This window comes from Symsagittifera roscoffensis, chromosome 3, assembly GCF_963678635.1.
Source record: "Symsagittifera roscoffensis chromosome 3, txSymRosc1.1, whole genome shotgun sequence".
Lineage (NCBI taxonomy): Eukaryota > Metazoa > Xenacoelomorpha > Acoela > Convolutidae > Symsagittifera > Symsagittifera roscoffensis.
In genome coordinates, this window is record NC_087064.1 from 22,612,726 (window position 1) to 22,637,098 (window position 24,373).

The window sequence follows — 24,373 nt, forward strand, 5'->3', positions numbered from 1 at the left end:
ACCCATGCTTTAAAAAGCAACCCAATAAAACCCTAGCATATAAAAAATGGCGTTTACAAAAACGGAAAATGAACCGACTGAAACTAGGACGAAGACCACGAAACCGCAAAAATTTGAGACATTTTTTGAAAAGATACTTACTACTTGAAACAGGTTTGAACTAATTGCTACTTAAGTATATCCTAGAGGAAGATCCTACTTCAGTATCTTCCTCTAGAAGTGAAGATCCTCTAGAATTGCAGATCTTGTGGACAAAATTGTTTACGGGAAAAAGTCTAGTACCCGATGCAATACTCTTGCTTATCGCAAGGGTATTTAAAATTTAAGATTGACACTTTTTTGATAAAATTAACCCAATTAAAAAGAGGTAAAATTCTCATTTCGTTAAAGAAACCTGATAATTAAAATCCATTTTCGAAATTATAAATTGACAACATTTTTCGCGACCTTTACATTTTGGCTGTTCGATAGTGGATTTTGCCTTCCTTCTAACAATGGAAAGGAACTGAACTTGAAAAAAACCAAAGTCAAACCGCAAAAAAGTTAATTTGAGCCTGAACTAAATCCAAGACTACTGAAAGAAAACGAAGTAAAAAACCATCGCGACCTATATAAGTGTCTGATCCACGTTCATCGACTCTTCAAACACTTGTTTTCAAAATTTGTTTTCCTTTGTGTAATGAGCTTTGAAAGATTATTATAGCCAACGAGCCATAATTAAAGTTTACAAGCCCACTTTTTCTCCCTTTTCCCTGAACGCACCTAAAAAACACGAATTTGAAAAGAAATGAAATCGTTTTTTTTTTTCAAATATTTTCTTCAAGAATTACTGCGGTTGGAATTTTCTGTACTACTTGAACAGTAACCGATTTCACTTGTTTTGTTATGCAACCAGAAATTTTATCCTCGCAAACCGCAGAAAATCGAGTGACAAAACTATTAATTTACCATAATTGAATCAAGCATGATCAAAGGGCGTGTAGACGAATTGAGCAATTACAAATCCAGATTCGTCAATGTTACATCTTGGTTGGATGAGAAGAATTTTCTCTCGTTATTTATACTCTTTTGAAACTTATCCTACGCCATATAGCTCGGCTCTAAATATTAGGTCGGATTTGTTCATCAACAAAGGTCAGCAACTCTAACTCGATTTCTCTCCGCGTTGTTTAATTCACATTTCAACCTCGCTTTTCGTTCATCGTTCTAATCTCTGAAAGTTCACTAAACCTGTCGAGATGTCAAATAACTCAACTCTGCTATTCATTTTTGCGAATGAGGATTGGGTGGTTTCGATTGGATGGTGGCAATTCAATTTTTCAGAAGTGAAACTGATCGCGTACATTAAACGGGTTGCTCATTATATCAATTAATCGCCAGGCCACAAAAGAACGCCATCTTGCAAGATCTGAAAGTTGTTGAATTTTCATTCTATTTCAGACATATTGGGCATTTGTCAATCATAATCGCACATTTAGGATGAAACACATGGTTGCAAGATGCTCTTGTAGACAGTATCTTGCAAATAGGCTCCCCACATACGCCGCACATGCACTGCTGCTTCCCACGGTGTCCTTCATTCCCTACAGAACTGCTGAGCACGCCAGATGAACTGTGGTCTTTGTTGTCACTGCTACGTGAGCCGTGAGGGGATCCGGCTGATCGATGAGCGTGCTTCAGGTGTGCGCTCACATGGCTCGCCGAGATTTCACCTCCCACCCCGGGTCCGATTCCCTGAGATACTGAGGATGCTGTTGGATCCGAGAAGAGAGACGAAAGTAACTTGTGTCGCGTCATGTTCGGACATGAGCTTCCAGAAGCAGTTGTGAAAATAGTCTGATGAAGGTTCTTTGTAGACGTTGCTCCTCCTCCCCCAGCTGAGCAGAACACCAATGGAATGCTAGAGTGATGTACAGTAGCGTGATGACTTCCAGTTCCAGTAGACTCGTGAGAAAACCCAGGAGGAACTAATAGCCCAGGCGGAAGTCTGTGTTTGTTCTGACACATGATGTTATGTGGTTGCGTTGAGCCAGGGGCAAGAACTGATGGCTTTTCAGGCCTAAACAACCTAGTTAAGCGGGAGTTATACGTCGACGCCAAAGGTTATCAGGGCAACAATTAGATTCACACTATTCATGTATTCACTGAGACTTATACTTCAGCATAGATGATACAAAGCTGATTTAACTTATCCGGGAGAAACGAATAAAGCTTTTAACCAGTAACGCAAATTGGGTTGACCTAAGTTAAAAAACGATGAGACAAAGCTTGCTTAAAATTTGCGCAGAATTATTTATGTGCAGTTTATTATGTGAACCTCGGCTGGTTCAAATGTTCTCCCCAAAAAGAGATGATTTTAGGTTTTAGTGAATGAAAAATTAGGTCAACACTGGGTAAAACTATATTATATGAAAGTGAGCCTATTATGTCGCCCAATAAAATCTAGGAAAATAATAACCTTCTTAATTTTGTATAACAAATTTATTTTTGTTTTATAGCCAAAAAAGAAAGACAGCACAAAAGTAAAACATAGCCGACAGACTATTGGAAGACAGTCAATAAACGCAAAGAAACGAAAATTGATGTTTTTTTGAACAAAAAAACTTTGAAATCACAAAGATATATAGGCTTAACCCGATCAACCTAATTTGAGAAAACTGGATTATTAGGGAAAGCTTCTATTCCGCTGAGAAGTCAAAATCCTAAATTCAACTTTTGAAACTAAAAATTGATCACGTTTCAGCTTTCGAGATTGGCTTCAGATGTGCATTTACAAGTATGAATGCACTTTTTTCTAATTAGAAAATCTGAAAAATTTTCCTTAAAAAAAACGAAAAAAGAAATCATCACGACCTATATAAGAGTCTGAACTACGCTCATCACAAGGATAACCACTTGCTCATGAAAAGGCATAAAACTACGTTTTTCTTCATCTTCAATTAGCGTAATTTTTTGTGCGTGGTGTAATGAGAAAACGACAAGTGAAACTCAAAAAATTGAAAAAACGTGAGTCAAAAACAATTTTTCCGCAATTTTTTCTTAATTTTTAAACAACTTTCTTTATTGCCAGAAGCGCAAAATGAAGTTTACGAAAAGTTTTCCTTTTAGGAATTCATATTCATCTTCATGTTACTTGATCGCTTTACTCGTTGAATTTAAACCAAAACTCAAAAATTTCCAATCGGTTTTTCTCGACACCAGGAACATTTTTCAAAAGTTGTTCGAATTACGACTGAAAAGGTTTTAATATGATATTTCAGTCATCCCATTCCTATGATTTTTATGGTACCTGATTTCGCGAGGAAAACACTAAAATACATTCGAATGCAAAGTTACGATACAACTAGTACAGAGTTTAAACAGCATGACGCTCAAGAGGACTTCGAATGATGTAAGCCTTGAAAATAGAACTATAAAAATAAATAAAACATAGCCAACAGAGAGTTAGAAAAGTGTGAATGAACACAAATAAACAGGAAAATACCGACTTGTTTTTTGCAAAACATTTCGATTTTCCGATGAAAAAAAATAGCCTTAAAGCTCTGGATTTCTAAAACAGCTTACGATTGACTCTTTTGATAGACTGACCCCATTTCATTAAACTGGATCAATTAATATATTTTATTTCGCTGGGAAATCTGAAAACTAAATTCCCTTTCCGAAACTAGAAACCAAACACATTTTTGCTGTTCGATAGTGGAGTTCAAATGATATGAACTGAACTTAAAAAGTCAAACCACGAAAAAGTCAAACCACGAAAATGTACATATGAGCCTGAACAAAATTTGAGATTTTCCTGAAAAAAAAAATGAGAAAAATCGTCGTAATCTATATAAAATTCTGAGCTACGTGCATTGACTCTTGATAAATTTGAGCGCTGGAAGTTTTTTTTCTTAAAAGCAAAAAAAACACGCGAACTTAAGTTGCTTCACTTATCTTATTAACATTTATTCAAATATTAATCGACAGAAATCTACTGGCCGAAAACCTGAAAAAAAGTTTTCATAGCTTCAAAGACCTTGCAGCAAAATGAAAAAGGTGAAACGGTACCGCTTAGTTCTACGGTACCGCGAGTGTCGGTTGGCTATAGTTTACTTTAACCCAGGCTGCTCAAATCGGTCAGAGAAAAAAGTGACCTACCATTTTTAGTCTCTACCAAACCACTAGAAAGACCCTAATTTAACCAAATTTACTGCGCCGCAGGCAAATTTTGGAAAAATGTCAAAAAGGCGTTTTTAGGCATTTTTTGAAAATTTCGACCAAAAAATCACGTTTTTTCATCGCGCGCTCCCCCTCAAAATTAGTATAGATTGGCGCCCAAGGCCAAAAATCAGCCAAAAGTGGATATCTCAAAATACTACAAAGGGGGAGGGACCCTTTGGATCGGCAGGGTCGTCCCATGATCTTATCTGGAAAAACTCTCGTCAACAAGTTTGAACAAAAAGTGACTAGAAAAAATAAGTGACCAAAAAGTGACCAGTTCACTTAAAGTGACCAGTTTGGGCAGCCTGCTTTAACCATAGTTATGTGATTCGCATCATTCCCCAGAGAAATTCCCCTTTTTAACCTCCTTGTTTACAGGATAAAAGGCCTTCAACCCGATTCGTTAGCACTTCATCGTTAATAATGATTAAAGTAAACTATAGCCAACCGACATTCGTAAAATATAAATTGACTAAATGAGACCAAAAAAATGAGAATTTTTTAAATGCCATATTTCAGACAAACAATAATTAAGGCTCGTTGAAGTTCACGAATCTTTTCTGATGGACAATTTTTTCAAAGAACTAACCCAATTATAGAAAACTTGACCAATAAACATTTTTTTCATTCCGCGGGAGTTCGGAAATCATAGCCAACATAGAGTCGTAGAAGTGTCAAGAAAACTGGGTCCATTCTTAATTTTTGTTTCTGCTGGGAAATCTGAAAATTATAGCCCATTTTTGAAACTAGAAGTCATTCGCGTAATTTTGCGCCATTTAAATTTTGTCAGTGGAGAGCGTAATTTGCGTTCCGATTAGCAACTTAAAATGAATTGAACTTAAAAAATAAATTATAGTCAAACCGCAAATCTAACTCGAATGTGAACAACTTAAAAAAGAAAATGTGATTCACGCCTTTTCATTTCTGGTCATTGAGAAGCTTAATTAATCCCTTCAAACCGTTAAAAACATAATCTGAGATATGAAAACGAAAAAAACGATACGGCCTAAATTAGTATTTTCAGTTCATTAAGATCACTAAGAACTAAAAATTCAAAAATTGAAGAAAAAAAAATCGTTAAAAAGATTCAAATCGAACTTTCAAACTAAAAGGGAGACCTTTATTTTAACCTGCTAAAGTCTCACCTGTTCCAAACATTGGCGCACACATTCGGCAACGCAGAATTCGAACTATCCTCTTTGGATCCCGGTTGATTCTTCGATTGGCTCTGAGCTGTAAATATAGTCGACAAATGCTCCAAGAACTCGCCTAGACATATATAGGGATCCCTTCCTTTCTCAGTTGTCACCGAAATATTTGGGAGCACTGGAAGTTCCAGCAACTGCGTATTATTTTCCTGAAGAGCTCGTAACTGATTTGTGTAGAACTTCAACGTTTCTCTTGATAATGATGTCAACTCGGTTGCCAATTTGGTCCACTGATTCTGGCTTTCCTCGAACTGTTTCACAAACTCAGCCATACATGCTGGTCTCTTCTCCATGATGATGGCGAATGTCTTCACTGCCGCATCTGCCTGCACCTGTTCACAGGCGATGGACTTGAGTGCGTAGTTTTGCCTGCCCAAAACGATTCCAATTTCCAGGTCACACAGTCGCTTCTTATACACCTTTTCTTGCTCTAAATGATGTCTTTATAAAATATATTTTAAAAGATACATTTTAGAGTTACAATTTGAATTAATTTATACAGTAAGAAAAATTCAAAACAATTGTATTCTAAAAAAGCCACATATTGTAAGCATAATTTTGCGCATATGCTTAGGTCCGCTTCTGAGACAAAAATACAATGGTTTTCAAAAACGTCAATTCGAAACAACGTAACAACATCAAAGTGAAAATCATATTTAAGGAAAATACTTTGCTAAGTTTAGGAAAAATTTACGAATTAGGCTTGCGCTTACCTTGATACTCGTAGCAGAGGAAGTCCCTCTCCAGGACTGCAATCTCCCTCGACTGCAGAGCACGCCTGACTTTGTTCAGGTTCTCTTCACACTGTTTATGACACACAATACCAGCCCCTCCTCCTCCCATTCCTGCCCCTGTCCCACAACAAGAGCCACCACCACCCTCGCCTCCTCCTACCCCATGTTGCTCCTTGATGCCTCTGAGCTCCTTGGATAAAGTAGATGTTTTCATCTTGAGGCCTTCTATTTCTGCCAGACTGCGGAGAAACTCATCCTTGTAGGACCTAGAAAGATGAAGAATTAATTTGATGATTTGTATCGACAATTTTCGAAAATAAATAAGGAAACACCATTTGGCTCTTTGCCATTCCCCTTCAACTAAGAAAAATTTTTATTTTCTTAGGTGAGTTACGAGGTTTGATGGCTGAAAAAGCGATGTTAAGATAAAAGGTACGAAGTTCGCCATGAAGAACAAAAATAGTTAGTTTGTTCACCATGCAAATTTTGATTCAATAATGACAATGTAAAAAAGTTTTTCAAATTTGGGATTCAAATGACTGGGTGGTCGTGCAAAAGAGCCCATCATTTGCATGGTGAACAAACTAACTTTTGTGAACACATTTGTTCGTCGTACCTTTTATCTTAACATCACTTATTTGACCACAATAGCTCGTAACATAACAAAGAAAATGGAAAATTTGGGGAGAAGGTGGAGAAGAGCCAAATGATGTTTTCCTATTTATTTTCGAAAATTTTGGATACAAATTATCAAACTAATTATTCAAATTTCTTGCTTGCCGAAAGGGTAAACACATGACTAAGACAATTTTTAAAAAATAGCTTTCATGAGATCTCCAATTAATATTTGGAAAGCAATCGCTCTTATAGGATGTGGCAGACCTGTGGACTAGTTACCAAAACATTTATTTATAACCTAGAGAAGTACAATTAAAATACGCCAATTCTTCCCATTATTATCACCTGGTGAACTCTGTCTGCACGCTCTTGTCTAATTTCTGCATAAACGAACCACCCAGAAGATTCACCTGACTTCCACTTAGTGCGCGGGAGTGACCCCCTAGCCCACCAGTCATGTGACTTCCTGGCCCACCGGCGCCCAGGAAAGGACTGAATGTGAATTGATGTCCAGAGTTGGCTCTGCATTAAGCAAACAAGCGATTTACAGAAGAGAAGTTTCACATCAAGCGTCTGAGGGAATGAGAACAATTCAAGATCAAACCCTATTAGGTTTTGAAAAAAGCTAAGTTGCACTCAGCAAACAAATCACTCAAAATCTCGGCTCTGTTTCCCTTTCCCCACCTGCAATTTTTTACTAGTAAAGTGAGTTAGGACCGAGTTGGTTAACTCATAGAGTAATTTCGGATAGGGTACACCGTCTGCTCGTCACGCTATCTTATTTTCGGCCGGATAGATTCGTGCAACTTCTTAGTCTAATACCGATCCTAATCTTACTCTTATACTATCTAGTCTCAGGTTGTTTAACTAGTCTCTGCTAGGCTCAATAGATCTAGGGTATACTGGTTTATTGCGGCTGCTGAAGTGCTCGGGAGAGTCCAACTAATTTCTAAGTTAAATTCAAATCTCTCTGGTGCTGAAATTACAAGTAACTTCAGCACTTACAAATAAGTGGGTTGTTAGTTAGATGGATCATGATTGGTTAATATTAAATACTTTACATTGGTAAAATATCTAAATTATCCAATCATAAAATGTAGTTTAGATCAGGTTCCACCCATCCGGGTTTTACAGAATTTTTTAGAATAGTTCTTCTGCAATTCGAAGGATGGATGATGGACGTTGGTGTTTGGCGAACATCATATTTCTTTTGTTTCCTCTTTGTTAAAGAAATTCCAGGAAGCTGGAGTTAGAGACATAAGACGTTGTGTCTTCTAGTGACAACGACTAAGTCTTTGCAACAAACTCAAATCTGATTTCAGAATGGTTTGCTATGTCAGGTTTTTCTGTTCTGCGTGGAGATTGTGCGTGGAGGGGATGCCTGGTTACTCGGATCTGTACGTATACTTGAACATCGAGGTGGTCATTGGTCTAGTTCAATGAAGTCCTTTTCTGCGAAGTCAAGTCGTACTCTAAATCCTTTGAGTTGTGATTGTGAGTGGCATATCGATTGTGGTTGGTCATTCTCTCTCGAGTGTAGTGGGGTCGTTTTGTCTTTAGATGTTCGTCCTTGGTGTTGTATTCTGATCTATGTATTGCATAATGTAATTTACATTTTATAAAACATTTATTAGTTTAATATTTTTTAATTATGATTTTAGTTAGTTGTTTTCACAAAAGCTTTTTGTTTTAGTTCGGTTATTTTGAAGAGTTACTCACACTTGAGTAGCTCTTATTAAAAATAGAGGTGTGGTCACAAAGCGTGGATGTAGCGCGGTGGGTTAGGCCGGCTATAGAGCATGCTCAGGACGTCCTTCCTGGTGGGTTAGGCCAGGAGTGGGAGTATGATTTCATGCGGTTTTTGTGAGGGGTCCTGTTATGTGACAACGTTTTATGTTGGGTTTGTTGTGGTTTTTCTTATGTCTTGTTGGTTATGTCCTTTTTCCAAAAAGCAAATTGTTCGTGGTATGGGTTTGTCTTTCGACTTTTTTGTGTTTTATTATTTCTTTCTTAGACTTTATAATAGTCTTCAAAAGAATAAATTATCCAGTTTTAAACTGGGTTAATCCGGTTTGGGTACCGTTGGTTTCCTTTTCTTAGTCATGCTGTTATTCTATGATTTGTGGTATTTAACAAGCTGCGTTGGTTAGTTTTGTTTAGTATATGATTCCTTTCCAACCGGGTTAAAGGAAGGTTTGAAACATGTTATTATATGTTAGAGTTGTTGAGTGTGAAAACTTGAAACTGAAATTCATTATTTTAAACAATTCTTCGTGGGCGAGCTGTGCGAGTGTGGATAGAATTTCTGTGCGAATGAATGAGAATATCAAAAGGTTAGTACTGCATTTGCATTTTATTAATTTACTGCATAGAATTTGGAAATTTACTGCTAGTTATGGGGGAATTTTAAGTTACAAATTTTCATCATAATTAGATTTACTGCTTGTGGGGAAAATTTTAGAAATGAATTTACTGCATTGGTATTAAATTTATAAATTTATAAGTGTAAGAGATTAATAGAATTTTTGAAATCTGTTTGATGAAATTTGCGATTTTTATTTGTCTTTTGTGGTTTTTGTAGGTGATTGTCGGATGAAGGCTAAAAATCTAAAGAAAACATGGATAAAGTATGGTGAGTTTTTTAATATTTTAATTAGTTAGTAATATTCATTTAATTCATACTTACCTGTTAGTCGTCGGGGAAAAAACCGTGGGGGAAGATGTCGTGGATGAGATCGGAAGTTGTTAGTAGTTTAGCTAAGATGCGGATGATATTTTTAGTCTGAAGCAGTGGCCAAAGCAATTGAAGTGCCTTGATAGTGGTTATTTCTTCAGTGCCAACTGCAAACTCATAAGGTGTGTTTTGGATTAGATTATATAATTTGTGATTGAATTTAGTGTTGAGGATGAATTCTAAAATTGGGATTTCTATAGGTTGTACAAACTCGTGCGGGATAAGGAAGGGTCGGGATTCTTCGGCGTTGAAGGTCTTGGTGATGGGACAGAAGATGTACATTTGGGTTATGGGATCATAATTGCGAAGAATACCATGAAGGTTAGTATCTTTAATGCAATATGTGAAATTTAGGAAAAATGGTGAAGTGTATTTGGAATTAATGAATTGAAAACGATGGTGTGGTTGTCTAGAGGGTGTGTGTAGATCAAAGTGATTTTGGATGAAGCGATAGTAACTATATGTGTGGGTTTGTTTAGTGCGCAACATAATATCGTGTGAGCAGTGTAAATCTCTTTCGTGTGGTGCAAGGAAATGAAAGGTTAGTGAAAATATTTGGAAGCGTTCTTTAAAACTTTCGTATGCTTGTGTGTCTGTTAGTGCTTCTGAAATAATGTGATCAAACTTTCGGTCGAAGATGTTTAGTGTAAATATATATGGTGTCTTGATGAAAAATTTCTCGGTAATTTGTGGATTAGCGAAGCGATCGTCGTCTAAAAATTGATCTTGGTTAGCTCTGATGATGTTGTGATCATAGTATTCGAGTGTATATTCGTTAGCTCTAGGTGCAGTGTGTGTTTTTAGTGATTTTTTATATCCAACGTAAGTAAATTGTCTAGCGGTTAGTGGTGTAGTGAGTCGATATAGCATGTCCGTATTTCGCTCTATATCAATGTGAGTGTTAGATAAAGGTAAGCAAAGAGGGTTAGTAAAATGATAATATGAGGTCCAAGAGAGAGTGGGCATTAAAACGTATTCATCTACAAAGTTGCGTGTTTCGTTAGTGTCGTGGGGGGTGTTTAAGGTGTATTGTGGGAATGAGGGTAAGGTGATGGCTAAAAATTCTTTTGTGTTAGTATGCTTGGGGTGGTTGATGTATTCACGGGCTGTTCCTGGTTTTGCTGGGAAAGGATGGTTGGGGAACTTTCTTTTAAAAGTGCGGTAAGCTCTATTAGTGTTGAGTGAAGATTCAGTTGATGTGGATGATGGTGCTAATGATTCAGTATAATTTGAAGAGGGTGTAGGGGTAGGGGGGTTGGATGAATTTATTGTGGAGGAGATTTGGTTTATGGTTGGGGTATTAAGGTGGTAGGGTTGTTGTTGAAGGGTAATAAAATTATCTAGCTCTGGGGAGATTCGGGGGGTGTCTGGAGAATGAGATGATTGGTCAGAATGGTATGAGGAGTAGGTTGGGGTAACTTGGGAAGCATAAGAGGGTGTGGGAGTGATTGGGTCAGGGTTATTGGATAATATGGGTTGAAAAGGGGGTTGAGAAAATTTAGAAGAGTTATGAAAATTATTGGATGGGGATGGTTCTGAGTCGGCAAATTCATCGGGGGTTTCAATATTCGGGTTATTGAGTTGTGAGATGGAATATAAAACTGAGATGTGTGAATTAGTGTCGGAATTCATGCCTGATGTTACATTACTAGATGGAAAATCGGGTGGCGGAAAAGCAAAAAGTGGTATTATTGGGATTGGAGAGGTAAGATTGGTTGGGTGGGAATTTGATCGGTGTAGTGATCCAAGTTGGCGGCTCATCGTGGGCTAAAAAAATGATTATTTTGAGACTGAAAAGCGGTGGTATGGGGTTGTTCAATAATTTGTTCATAAGTATTATGGTCTTGTGACTGGTGTGTCATTATATGTTGGATGGGACTTTGTGATGTGGTGAGTTGAAAATTTGGATTATGTGTGATGGCTAAATTTCGAAAATTTCGTGGGGCTAGGGATAGTGGATGGTTATTTGGTAGGGGTGGTAATTGTGGTGCCGTTGGCGTTATGTCTACATTGTTATGTTCTTCGTCGTATGTATTTTGTCGTGTTGCTATTTTTGTGTTATATTCTTTTATTTGTGCGTCTAAAAGAATTTTGTTTATAGATGTAGAAAAGATTCCAAAAAATCCTGCAAAGAGTATGCGTGCTACGCTTGCTTGTCTGTTTACTTGTGTGTGTATAGCACACGTGTTGTAGATTCCTTTTAAAAGTGAGAAAAGAAATCCAATAAAGTTAAACATTGCGTATAAAATAGTCAATTTTTCTAAGATGTAGTAGGGCCATCCTAGAAAATCGAGGGTCTCATTTTTGAGTGTAACAAAGCTAAAAATGTTAATTGGTGATATATCTTGGGGACGGTATTTTTCACCGTTTAGATATATATAATCTTTAATGTCTTTAAAATATCCGCTATAGTCTTGCGTGTAGATATCGGCAAATCCTGCGGTTTCCGCAAGTTTGCGTAAATTTTGGTCTATTGATTGTCTTTGTATAGTGTCCATTTGTGTTAATAATTCTTGGAATTGTTGTGTTCTAATGTGATGTTGAATATCTGATTTTGAATAGATTCCTATTGATTGTAAGTCTATATTTGGGTTTCGAGCAATAGCGCGAATGCTTTCTGGTGAAAATTTTTTGAGTGATTGCATTAATGTGGGATATGGAGTGAGAAGATAATATTTATTTTCATCAGGGTTTAGTTGTACTACATTGTGGCTGTTTTCTGATCCACATGGGACTGCGGTATCCCAGAAATAGGTTCTTCGTGAAAGTGTATCCACGAAATGTACTTTATTCTTATAAAAGATAGGGATTCTTTTATAACATCGTTTATCTTCAAAAACGTATAGTGGTGATACTTTTTTAGTACAAGTATAAAACCATAAGATGTTTCCTTCATAGTCTAAAAAATTTGATCTATTTCCAGATAATAAGTATCCTGCATAGGGTATTTTTAATACTGCTAGTGCAAGTGATTGTAATATTTGTGTTCGTTCTAATTCGCATAGTTGGTGTAGTGTTTCTAATTCGGAGAGTGACATTTCTTGAAAAATTCGGCTAATTGTATAATCTAGTTTCATATCTAAATGAATATCATAGTGGATATTACCGAAATATGTAGTATTCATTAGTGATAATTCTTGTAAGCGTGTGCTTCTGGTGTCATGGGGTTTTAGATGTCCACCAGGTTGTCCGTTGCTTTTTTCAAAATTAACTGGTATATAGGATGTTCCTTCGTTTGGAGGATGACCTGTGGCATATGGGTCGATTTTTACTTTTCCAGTGGTCATGTCGAATCCTTTTTCGTATTCAACTAATATTTCAGAGTATTGTGTTCTGTGAAGTGGATTCCTGTATTTACATGCAAGTTCTGTTTCTTGATATATTTGAAAACGTGTCAATTTATTTTCTATATTGTCTATGTTTCTAAAATTAGAACTTAGTTTTCGTGATGGATGGACTTGTTCATATGGAATTGATTGTATAAAATATTTTTCGTGAAATTTTATCATACGAGCGTGTATTTTTGCTACTTGAAATGTTGTACATGTATCTTCGGGGAACCAAACAATGGTTGCTTGTGTTCTCGTTGTAGGGTCGCAATAACCTTGATCATTTTTACAAGGTAATCGGATTCCTTGATAGATCATTGTATTATCTGATAAATCTCGTGTTAGTTGTATTTTTTCGAGTTGTATTTTCCAATCGAAAAACATTATTTCTTGGTATCCTTTATTTTTTGTGTCTGCTTTGCAGTTTGATGGGTCATTTATACCAATGTGTGGTATCCAATGTTTATCGTGTAGGTCATAGGTTAATCGTCCGTGTGCGCCGTTATACGGGTATTTTTCGTCTAGTTTTATATGTCCTTGGTGTCTTTCAAGTTGTGATTGATGTACAGAGTCTGAAAAAACTTGAAAATTAACTAACTTTCTTGCGGAGTTTTTATTTTGTGTGATGTTTAGTCTAAGTAATTCACTTTTACAATCGTCGGGATTGAGATGTAAAAGACGTTCTATATTACTCTGATAGAATGATTCATGGTCAAGTCGGTTTTTGTTTCCGTTCGAGACTTGTGAACAATGTACTTTCTTTTCGGAAAATGTTGCTGTGAATTTATAACCTGTAACTGCTGTTGCTCGGGCTTTTGAATAGAGTGTTGCTATTACATCTGTGGTTTCTATAGCTTGTGGTTCTGTTTCACATTGTGATACTTGATTTATTGCATATTTATGTAGTGTTTTTTGTTCATTTTCTTCACAATCGTAATGTGTTACTAATAAATCTTGTGGTCCTGTACGAGGGGAAGGGTTTATGTTTTGATTTGAGATTACTAGAAAAAGGAGTTGGAGAAAAATTAATAATTTTAGAATATACATGTGTATGATAATCCTGAGTATGGATTATAAAATGTAATGTAGCCAATTGTGTTTTTGGTATATCTGTCGTATTTGTATATTACTTCAGTAGTTATAAACGGTGGTGGTAGTGATTGAGCTGTTATGTTAGGTGGGTTTAATGGGTAGGGATGTTGGGTAATATTGTTTAACTTAACTGTGATTTCAAACTTTAATTGTAAACTGTTTTGTTGGAGTATTTGAATATTGTGATCACGGATATCGTTGTGAATATCTTGGCGATATTGTAATCTATTAAGTGCCCAGTTATGAAGGCGGTTACTTTCTTGATGTTGTCCAAATAATGGTGGAGGTGCTGTAAATGTATTCCAATCTAGTCTTAAAGGAATATTTATTGATGATTGTTCTCGATATCTGGCGTCGAGATTATTTGGAAAATTTAAGTTAAAAGGTGGTGGTGAAATCTGGCTTATTGATGGTGTTGATGGTAGTGATAATGTTTCTGGTAGTGATGAGGATGTTGTTGTATCCGTAGAAATATCTATTGGATTATTGACTAAATTTAATTCACCTTGTGTAAATGAATGTGTTGTCCAATATGGTAGTCGTGATGCCTGGTTTGGAGGGTTAAAGGGATTTTCACGTATTTGTTCAGATGTTGGTGTTGAACCTAAGTAATCTGATGGTAGGCTTGAGGTGCTACGTTGTGAAAGAAGCGTAGGGGTTTCTGGTAATATACCAATGGGGTTTTCTGGAGTGTTTTGTGATGGGGATTGAGGTATATCAAAATGAACTCGGGGAGTTTGAAAATTTCTGTTTCGTCGAGGATGTATAATTTGTCTATTCATTTCGACTGTATTTTGGTTTTGACTAGGATTTCTTATTCTACTTAGTTCTTGTGGTAGTGTTGGGTATAGGTTATATGTTGGTTCGCTTAGAGGTGCTTGTCGTTGAACTGGTTCTAGTGGTTCTGATAAACGAGCATGTCGTTCTTCAAAAGTGTATGGATTGTCTTGAAAAGAAATTCGTGTAGATGTTTGAGGATTTTGAGTAATTGAAGGTGGTGTTTGGTTATCTTGGGATGATGTCGGTGAAGACTGACTTTGTGACTGTTGGGTAGCAATTTTTGATGGATTTTTGAATTGTTACTTTAGTGGGAAGGTTTATGTTTATTATAATATTCTTCCAAAAAAAGAATTAGAAGGATTGTTGCTAGGGCAAATGTGAAGATTGCTTTCTTTATACATTTACATATTGTCAAAATGAGGGATGATAAAAATGTTATGAAAATTACAAACAATAAAAAAATATCAGTTCTACTGAAAATTGTTCGTATCATTTAGACAAGTTGTATAAATCGTACCTGTGGATATAATCAAGGGTTTTGGAAAGTTGGAGGAATAGTTCGAGTATAGTGTAGAAAATTAAAAAAATGTTACAAAAAATGATTAGGATTATTAGAAAAGATTCAAGTATATCAAAAAGAAATATTATAAAGGTTTCAAGTATTGTAAAAAAATGTTTAAAATTTATGAGTATTTGAGTAACTGATTGAGAGAAGAGCATTTAAGAAATGATCTCTTGGTCGAATATTTTTTGCTGTTCGAGGCGATTTTCTAGTGTGGTCGGATTATTTATTAGTTTTTTGACAAGTGGGTTGAGTTTTGTAAAAAATTGTTGGGGGCAATTTTCATGGTGATTGGGAGGTCGTCTTTTTCTCTATTTTTGTTTGTCAAATGATCCGGGGTATGGTGAGATTTTTATACTTTAGGCTAATTAAAATGTTCATTTTGTTACTTTAGGCTAAGTTAACAAATTTGTTTTGGGGGTATTCGTGGTCTGAGTTGGGGAAATATTGTTGATCTTTGGGTTATTAGATAAGGGAGGGGTACGGTATTATGGTGATATTTATTTTAGTTGTCAAGTTGGAGTGGTTTGCTTATTTTTGACCTGGAGGTCGTAAAGTTATAGTTATAGATGTGCCTGGAGTTCTATATGATTCGTCTAATTGGTCTTAGTTTGAGTTAGAGAAAGTGACGGATTGGATGAATCCTATTGGTCTATTTTGAACTAGAATTATTACGTACTTGTCAGCATGTTATTTTGAAAAATGTAAATGAAAAATGTTTCGAAGGTTTCAAGATTGTGAAGTATAATGTTAAAATTACTTTTGAAATTCCACTTTCTTTAAAATTTTAGATTGGGGGATGAATATTTTATAATTTTTACGTGGTTGATTTCGGAGTCTTGTTGTTTTTCTATTTTCTGATTTGTCGATTTGTTCTTGGGGTATTATTTGTTCGGTCATTTTTCTATTTTTTCTTTGTTTTGGAGATTCTTTATGGTTTTGTGTATTGTTTTTGGTGGCGGTTGGTTTTGTGTTTTGATTTTTGGTGGGGTTATCATTTTGTTCTGTGTTTTTCAGATGTGGTTCATTTTGAATGATTTTTAATCCTGTGAAAGAATATAATTGAGTTAATTCGCGGAGTGCGTATTCTTTTGGGTAATAAGGTAATAGGTTGTTTCGATGTTGAACGATTTCTTTTTTGTTTGAGTCGGTAATTTTATATGTGACATCAGTGGGTTTTGCAATTATTTGGTATGGTCCTTTTCGAAGGGGTTGTAATTTTTTATAAATTCCTTTTTGAGTATTAAAATTAGGTATCAAAACAAATGTTCCAATTTTTAATTCGGAGGCTGGTGTAAAACGTGAATTGATTTGTTCATTAATGTTTTGTCTTTGTAATAACTTTTTTGTTATTTTTTGATAAATTTCATTGTGTTTTTTATCTCTATTTAGAATCCATTCGGTGTGTGTACCGGAGGCTAGTTTAAGAATTTGTGGGTGATGAAAATGATCTTCATCGTGTGTATGTAAAGGTAGGTTATAACAAATTGAGTCTTTATTTGGTTGACAATAACCTTGTGCGTTTTTATGAGAATTTGCTGTAAACATTATTGGTTTGCGTGGCTTTTGGTTAAAAACCATTTCGTATGGTGACATTCCTAAAGTTGTCGTAATTTGTGAATTATACGCTAAGGGAAATAATTTTACATCTGCTGACCATTCGGTATATTTTGTATCATTTCCGTTGATGATACATCTAAGATATTTTGTAATGAACGGTTCATACCTTCGACTAAGCCGTTTGTCCAAGGTGCATGAGATGTACGTGGTTTGTGTTTAATGTTATATAAATGACATAGTGTGATAATTTCATTATTTATGAATTCTGTACCGTTGTCTGTAACTAAAATTTCTGGTAGTCCGAATTTTGCTATCCAGTGTTCATAGAGTGTTGTGTAAGCGTAATAAGCGTTACAATGTGGTACTGGGTTAAGTGCTACATAATGTGTAAATGCGTCAACAATTACCATAATGTAGGAGTTTCCTTCGGATGAGGGTGAAATTGGTCCTTTGGTATCAAATGAGATACGATGATTAAAGTACAAACTTTGTCCTTTAAAATCTTGTTTTTGTGCTATTTGTTTTTGATTTGGGTAAGGTTTATTTAGTTGACATACTATACAATCATTGCATAGTACTTTTATCCAAATTGGTGCATTTGGGAAGTAAAAATTTTGTATAAAATTTGAATATGTTTTTTCTGATCCAGAGTGTCCTTTAATATTTTGTGTATGTGAAATATTAAAAGCTATAAGAATCATACTTAAAGGGAGACATGGAACTGTAGATTCATTCAGGTTATACTCTAAAAGGTCTGTATTTTCGTTAATTGTTGTGTTGTTAAATTTGCGAAAGTATCGGAGGAGTGTTTTGTTTCCTAGAATGGTTGAATCTGCCTTGACAGGTTTAGTTTTATATTTGTGCCATGATTTAAGTTGTCTAATTATCGGGTCAAGATTTTGATATTGTTTCAGTGTTGAAATTGTAATTGTTTCTGTTGGAGGGAGAAAAATGTTTTCAATTTCGAATTTAGATAAGGGTATTGTATCAAGTGGGTCGTGATGGTCAAAAACTTGATTTATTGTGTATTTTGAATCATTTGTTTGTGGTCCTGATAAATTTATTTTATCAGTTAAATCTTCTTTTTCAATTAGTGGAAAATGGTCTTTTTTAGGCGGGTGTTGTTTTGTTCGTTTTTGTTGGGTGTTATTTTTTATCCATTGAGAATATGGAATTGGTTTGAAAGTTGATGTTCCAAGTAGATCAACTTCATAATGATTATTTTGACAATCTAAATAAAGTGGGAAATGTTGTAAATTATTTATTTGTGATTGTTCAATATCAGTTTTTACTGCATATTTGCATTCCAATCGGGGTGATGTTTCGTTTTCTGCAAGGTAGAATTTTATGTTTTTTGGGTATTTCAACTGTTGTTTTTCGTGTAAGTAATTCAGGTGGTGTATTTCGACTTAAGGTGTCTGGTAATGCAAGATTTTTTCCAGCAGTCCAAACTATATGTAAGTTTGGAAATTTCATTAGAATTAGTTGAAATCTGTAAACTCGGTGGTTTGGGTTAGATTTTTGTGTAAAGAGAAAGATGATTGGTTTATGGTCTGTGAATAGAACTGTTGGATGTTTTGATCCAAGTATCAGAAATTCATATTCTGTCAGTGTATATATTATGGCTGTACATTCTCTCATTAGAGTTGAGAGTCGTAGCTCTGCTTGAGTGAATAATCGAGAATTTGCTGATATGAGGTTCATTTTATTTGTACCATTATGTGATTGTAATAGTGCTGCACCGATGCCAAAGTTCGAAGCATCGCACATTGCATAAAATGGTTGATTTGAATCTGGAATTGTGTTTGAAATTTGTTCAGTTAAAAGTTTCTTTATTTCTTCAAATCGTGTTTGATGTTCTGTGTTCCATTCAAAGTTATTTTGTTGTCTAAGGATGTTATAAAATGGTCGTAGATATAATTGCATTTTATAAACATATTTACTTAAAAAGTTTAACATTCCAAGAAATTCTTGGATTTTCTTTTTATTTGTTGGTGGTTGAAGTTTTTGAATAGCGTCAATGCGTGATTTCAATGGAGTGATTGTTTTTCTTTCTATATTATGTCCTAAGAATTTAACTCTTGTCAAAAAGAAGTGTGATTTATCGGGGGCGGCCTTCAGATTTTCGTTCTGAAGTATTTGGTGATATTTTTCTAGAACATTGAACATCTCGTCTTTTGTTTGTGATTGCATAAAAACATCGTCTAGATAGGTGATTGCGTTTTTCTTGAGTATTAGTGGTCTAAAAATTTTGCTCATAAAAGCTGAAAATGCTGCTGGTCCTATGGATATTCCATAGAATAAGCGGTTGAATTCATATTGTTGGTTTCCGATAACAAATTGTGTTAAACGTCGTGATTGTTCATCTAGTGGCATTTGATTGTATGCACTATTCATATCGGCGGTTGTAAAGTATTTGCCGTTTATTTTTGTTAAAATAACTTGTATTGGTTCAATGGGCCAATTACATTTTGATTCATCTATAAGTGAATTGAGGTATCTAGCATCGAGAACGATTTTTAATGATTCTCCTTTAGCTAGAATGATAACGGGGTTGATAAATGTGTTGCCTTTTGGTTGTTCTTCTTTGTTTACTGGTGATATAATGTTGTATTGTTCTAAAATGTCGAGTAATCTGTTCACTTTATCATGTAAGTGAATCGGTACTTTACTTGCTCTCTGTTTTTTGAAAACTGCGTCTGGTTTTAACGGGAGATGTAGTGATGAACTGATTTTTCCAACATCGAATTTTGATGTTGCATAGACTGATGAATATTCAATTAGCTGTTTGGCTAACTTTTCGAATTCGTCTTGTGTTATTTGTGAATGTTGGAAATTAAACATTGTTAAAAATTTCTGTTGGTCCTCTGTGTAGTTACTTATGTTGAATGTAGGTTTGAAATATGGAGTTTTTGTGAAATAATCCATATTTCTGTTTTCGTTACTTATTATATTATTTATAGATAATTCTTCATTAAGAATTGTAGATTGGCAAATATCTAGTAATTGGAGTATATTATTTACGCGATAGGCTTTTTCGTGTATTGGTGATATTGTAGCGTTGGTTTCACAATATCCTAAAAGTCCTAACGGTAATGTTACTTGGTAAGGTGTGTTGTTATAGACATGTAAGGAAATGATATCGGAATTCGAATTTTTCAAATATTTTATGGATGAGATTGTGATTTTGAAAAATTTGTGAATAGGTTTGAATTCAAATTCTGACATATAAAATTTTTGTTTGTTTTGTTCTTTATCATATTGGTGAACTTGTTTCATTGAAAAATTATAGATATTTCCTGATAGTGGTTTTAGGTGTTTTCTTTGTTGGTTAAATATCGGGTAGAATTTTGAAAAGAATGGTGGTTGTTTATTTAATCTTTGAAAAAATGTTAAGGATGTTTCTTTTGTTTTTGTATATTTATCTTTGATTAATATTTTACTATTTAGGATGTTAATTGTTGGTATATACTTCGAAATAAATGGTATTCCAATGATATTATATTTAATATCAGTGATATGGAATATTTGTTTAAATGGCTTATTTAAAATTTTGCTTTGCTCCATTGTTCTGGTGGGGAGGAGAAATAATTGGATTTTTCCGTAGTTTATCAATGTTGATCCTTGTGCTGTTGCTAACTTACTGGAGGTTTCAAGAGGTGTTAGCTTTGGGTGTAAAGTTTTTATTTCATTCCATGTGGGGATGTTTATTATGTTTGATTCTGCTCCTGAATCAATTAAAAAATCTATTTCAAGGTCTGGTGGTTGAAATTCTTTATTTCTTGGGCTTTCTAAGAGAAATGGTATTGTCCAAATTTTTTCTTTGGGTTGTTCTTTTTGTATATTTTGATAAATGTGGTTTGTATTCAAGCATTTTGTTTTGGTATTTTTATTGGTTTGATTTGTAGTGTTAATCTCATTTGTTTCTTGTGTCGTTGGTGTGGAATTTATGGGTGTAGTGTAATAATTTTGAAGAAATTCTGATTGATTTTCATATATGTGTGATGAAAAGGGTTGTTCATATATGACAGATTCATAGTCATTTTCGACTTTTATCATATTGATAGAAAGAGTGTTTTCAGTATCACTTTCTGAATCTGATGATGTACAGTTTATTTGATTGAGTTGTAACGTATCAGTTACTGTGTCATCAATACCTGGAGGGTCTGATGTTGTTTCTGGGTTAGATTGTACTTGATTGATTTGTCTTTGATGTTTAGGTGTACTACTTCTGTGGCGATTATTAGAATTATTATAGTTATTATTATTCCGGTGTGGTGATTGGGAATAATTTCTATAACGATTATTATAACTTGAGTGTCGATTTTGTGAATTATTTCGCGATCTGTTTTGGTAATTATTGTTTGGTCTGTTATAGTTCGATCTATTATATGAGTTATTCCTTGATTGATTGTTCGGGTAATTCTGGTTTCGGTTGTTTGAATAACTTCTATTTCGATTATAGGAGTAGTTTCTATTCCTATTGTATGATGAATTTCGTGATTGGTTGTTTGGATAGTAGTTATTTCTTGATTGGGAATTAGATCTAGAAACAAATCGTTGTGTATTTGAATTTGATCTGGAGTAGTTATTTCGACTATTTGGTCTATTGTAGTGATTTTGTGATGAATTATTCGTGTTTCTTCGTTCTGGTGATCTTCCTCTATAACTTGAGTTATATGGTGATTGATTTCTTGTATAATTTGTATTGTTCGGGAGTGGTTTTCCTGAACTGTTGTTGCTGTAGACTGTTTTGTTCGGTAGATTTTGATCTTTTTTCATGTATTGATAGAATGATTTATTTGGTTCTTTATATTTTTGAGGTTTATTTTGATTGTCTTGCTGTTTTTGTCTACATTCGGAAATACTATTGTTCATATTGTCCGATCGTCATGAAAATTGACACGCGGACTAATTAAGCTGTGCCAAACATATATACTCTCCATAATTAACCTTGCAAACCACTCGGTACAACATAAAATTGATAGTCGTGTGAGGTGGGGCGGAAAAGGAAAAAGAGTCAAAATCTCTTTCCATACGGAACTTCTTTCCGACTGCCCGTTGAATTGGCGAAGCACTAATCATACACAAAAATGGCTATGTAAAGTTCGTCTCGGCCTCCCCAACTTTTGAATCTAACTGCAACAAAACAAGTCAGCGTGAACAAATGTTCCTTCATTTTCTACATGCAAACTCATTTTCTACACCCTATGACACAATTTTTGAACAACTTTATAATTCATTTTTACGAGGGGGCGGGAAAATGGAAAAAGACAAAAATATGATATAAAAACGATTTGTTAGTTTTTCAAGAAAGAACATTTTTTAAATCTGAGGTAAGTCTTAAGGGGCATAACAAAGTTCGTCTTTTTTCCAGTTTTCCACCCCCCTCGTAAAATTACAAAATAAAGCTGTTCAAAAATTGTTCACACGGCATTTTGCATGTAAGAAATGCTGACACGTTTTAATGCAGTTTAACAGGAACAAAAAATTTGAACACAGAGGCGAAGCTTCGTTTCGCAAACACTTGCGAGAACACGGCAAAAAGCAGCTCTATAAAAGCAATAATAAAAATTTAGCGACCTAGAGATTAAAGTCTCACACACTAACCACGAAAGCTTAATAGTACCATTAAACACTCAGTCACAAATAAAGCAGCGAACAGATGCTATGCAATTTCCAATGCTACAGTAAAATTTCCAAATAAGTGAACACTTTTAATGAACTTTTATTTGCGAGTTAGGTTAGAAAAAAGAAGGTTCGTAATATCACACTAAGCTAATCGCAAAAGTAAATAGACTTCGATATACTGATTTTCAGACAAAATCAAAGGGGAGAACTGAAGAAGAGCCGAAAGTTCTTGCCATTTCAATACTGTCAAACTAAAAATTGGGAATCATTTGGTTGTTATCCGGAGCCAGCGAGCATCTTGAAAACAGGCGAATTGCCACGTAAGTTTTTTTGGATTTTTTATATACAAAGAACAATACTAGCCTCGTTTCTAAATTGAGCGTTGACTGCACACACGAGTAGTCATGGTAGAATCCCCCAGACTCTTGATATACTCGGCAACAGAACAATTGACCACTGGCGAAACTCAGAGCTGCCAACGCATCCATCGCACACGAGTCTATCCCACCAGCCCCAGCGTGGTGATCGCCATCGCCCAAACCCAATCCTTCCATTACATTCTCCACGGCTGCGTGGTCCTCACATGTGACCAGATCGGGTGGTGCGTCAATTTCATTGGCACTTGTTTCGGGCGTGTCTACAATAGCCGAGTTTTGAGAAGAGTTAGATTCCAGTACTGCTGCCAATGTTTCATCCGACGACATTTCAAAAATGAGTTCGTATTTCTATAAAAAGGCACGTGCCGTGATTTATAAAGAACTGAGGTCTTTTGACCTCGTAGACACTTCTTTTTCATATAGGTCAAATGAGTTATTGAAGCGCTAAATATCAGGCTGATAAATTTTCTCGGTTGAATCTTTTGGTCTCTTTTGACATCCGTAGCCATTTTCATCTAAAAATATAGCATTCATTTTATATACATTAATGTATATTCCAGTAATATTGGGCTCTTTCGCACTTCCAATACCCACCCATCCACAAACACACGCAGGTACAAATTTAACGTTTTCATACTGTAATATGAGTTTTATAGAAAAGAACCTTACCGTTGTGTACACATTCGTTGTTCATGCCTTACTTAGTAAAAACAAATCATTAAGCCACAGCAAAACGTAAAACTACAACAAAAGGAAAACTTTACATTGTGGACCAATTGAAACACAGAAACGATACCACACAACCATAGCATTGCAAACTTGCATCATGATCATCATCATCATCATCATCATCATCATCATTGGTTTTTACCCCCTTCTTGGATTCGAAGGTGTAGTGAGAAAAGCCGAAAACGGCTATAATCTCGATAGCGATATATTTGTACGAAGGTGCTCTGTTCTGCAGAGCCTAAAGCGGCCACTGTACATCTGTTTTTTAAAACCTGTTTTAGCAGTCAGAAAATGAAACGAAACCACTAAGTCAAAAAAAAAACTTTCAAAAACTTCATAAATTTGTCTGGAATGATGCAAGGAGAACATGTCAAGAAACATAATCGCCCGAGTTAAATAAGTTTTCAGAAACAATTATCGATTGGCAAAGAAGCCGACAAAAGCTGAGTAAACTGTTGAGCCGAAAACAAAAATGTTGTCATGAATCTGAAAGCCCTAGAATAAAATTTCCTGAGTTTTACGCTGCTTTCCTGAACAAAAATCTATTTTCCCCTTCAAGCGACAAAAAAATTATGTCAATAAACCGATGAAACATAAGCTGAGGCCAAAAAAGACAGCTCGAAAAAAAATAAAGCAAGACAAAAAAATCAGTATTGGTTAACTTTCAAATTACAGGAATAAACACAAAAAATCAACACAGGCAAAGCAGAGCTTCGCACCACTTGCGATATAAAAAAGGAATGACTATCACTTATTGAAGATGAACCGACCAATCGAAAAATAAACACAGAGGCGAAGCGGATACCACAAAAATAG

General features: G+C 35.1%; 2 protein-coding genes across 3 annotated transcripts in view; both read right to left on the reverse strand.

Moving 5' to 3' along the window:
• The window catches only part of LOC134842821 (uncharacterized), a 235,648-nt gene that overhangs the window by 28,784 nt on the left and 182,491 nt on the right, over positions 1 to 24,373 (reverse strand). The gene's annotated exons all lie outside the window — the stretch shown is intronic.
• Positions 860 to 23,340, reverse strand: LOC134841493 (uncharacterized). 2 transcript variants are annotated; one of them, XM_063857518.1, is made up of 5 exons: positions 22,815 to 23,340; positions 7,109 to 7,285; positions 6,125 to 6,411; positions 5,349 to 5,841; positions 860 to 2,059 (listed from the first exon to the last, which is right to left on the reverse strand). In XM_063857518.1, the coding sequence occupies exons 1-5, from the start codon at positions 23,153 to 23,155 to the stop codon at positions 1,432 to 1,434; spliced, it is 1,926 nt and encodes a 641-aa protein (XP_063713588.1). In that variant the 5' UTR covers positions 23,156 to 23,340; the 3' UTR covers positions 860 to 1,431. The 2 variants fall into 2 exon arrangements, with proteins under 2 accessions (XP_063713588.1, XP_063713587.1); XM_063857517.1 differs by having other exon boundaries at positions 860 to 2,068.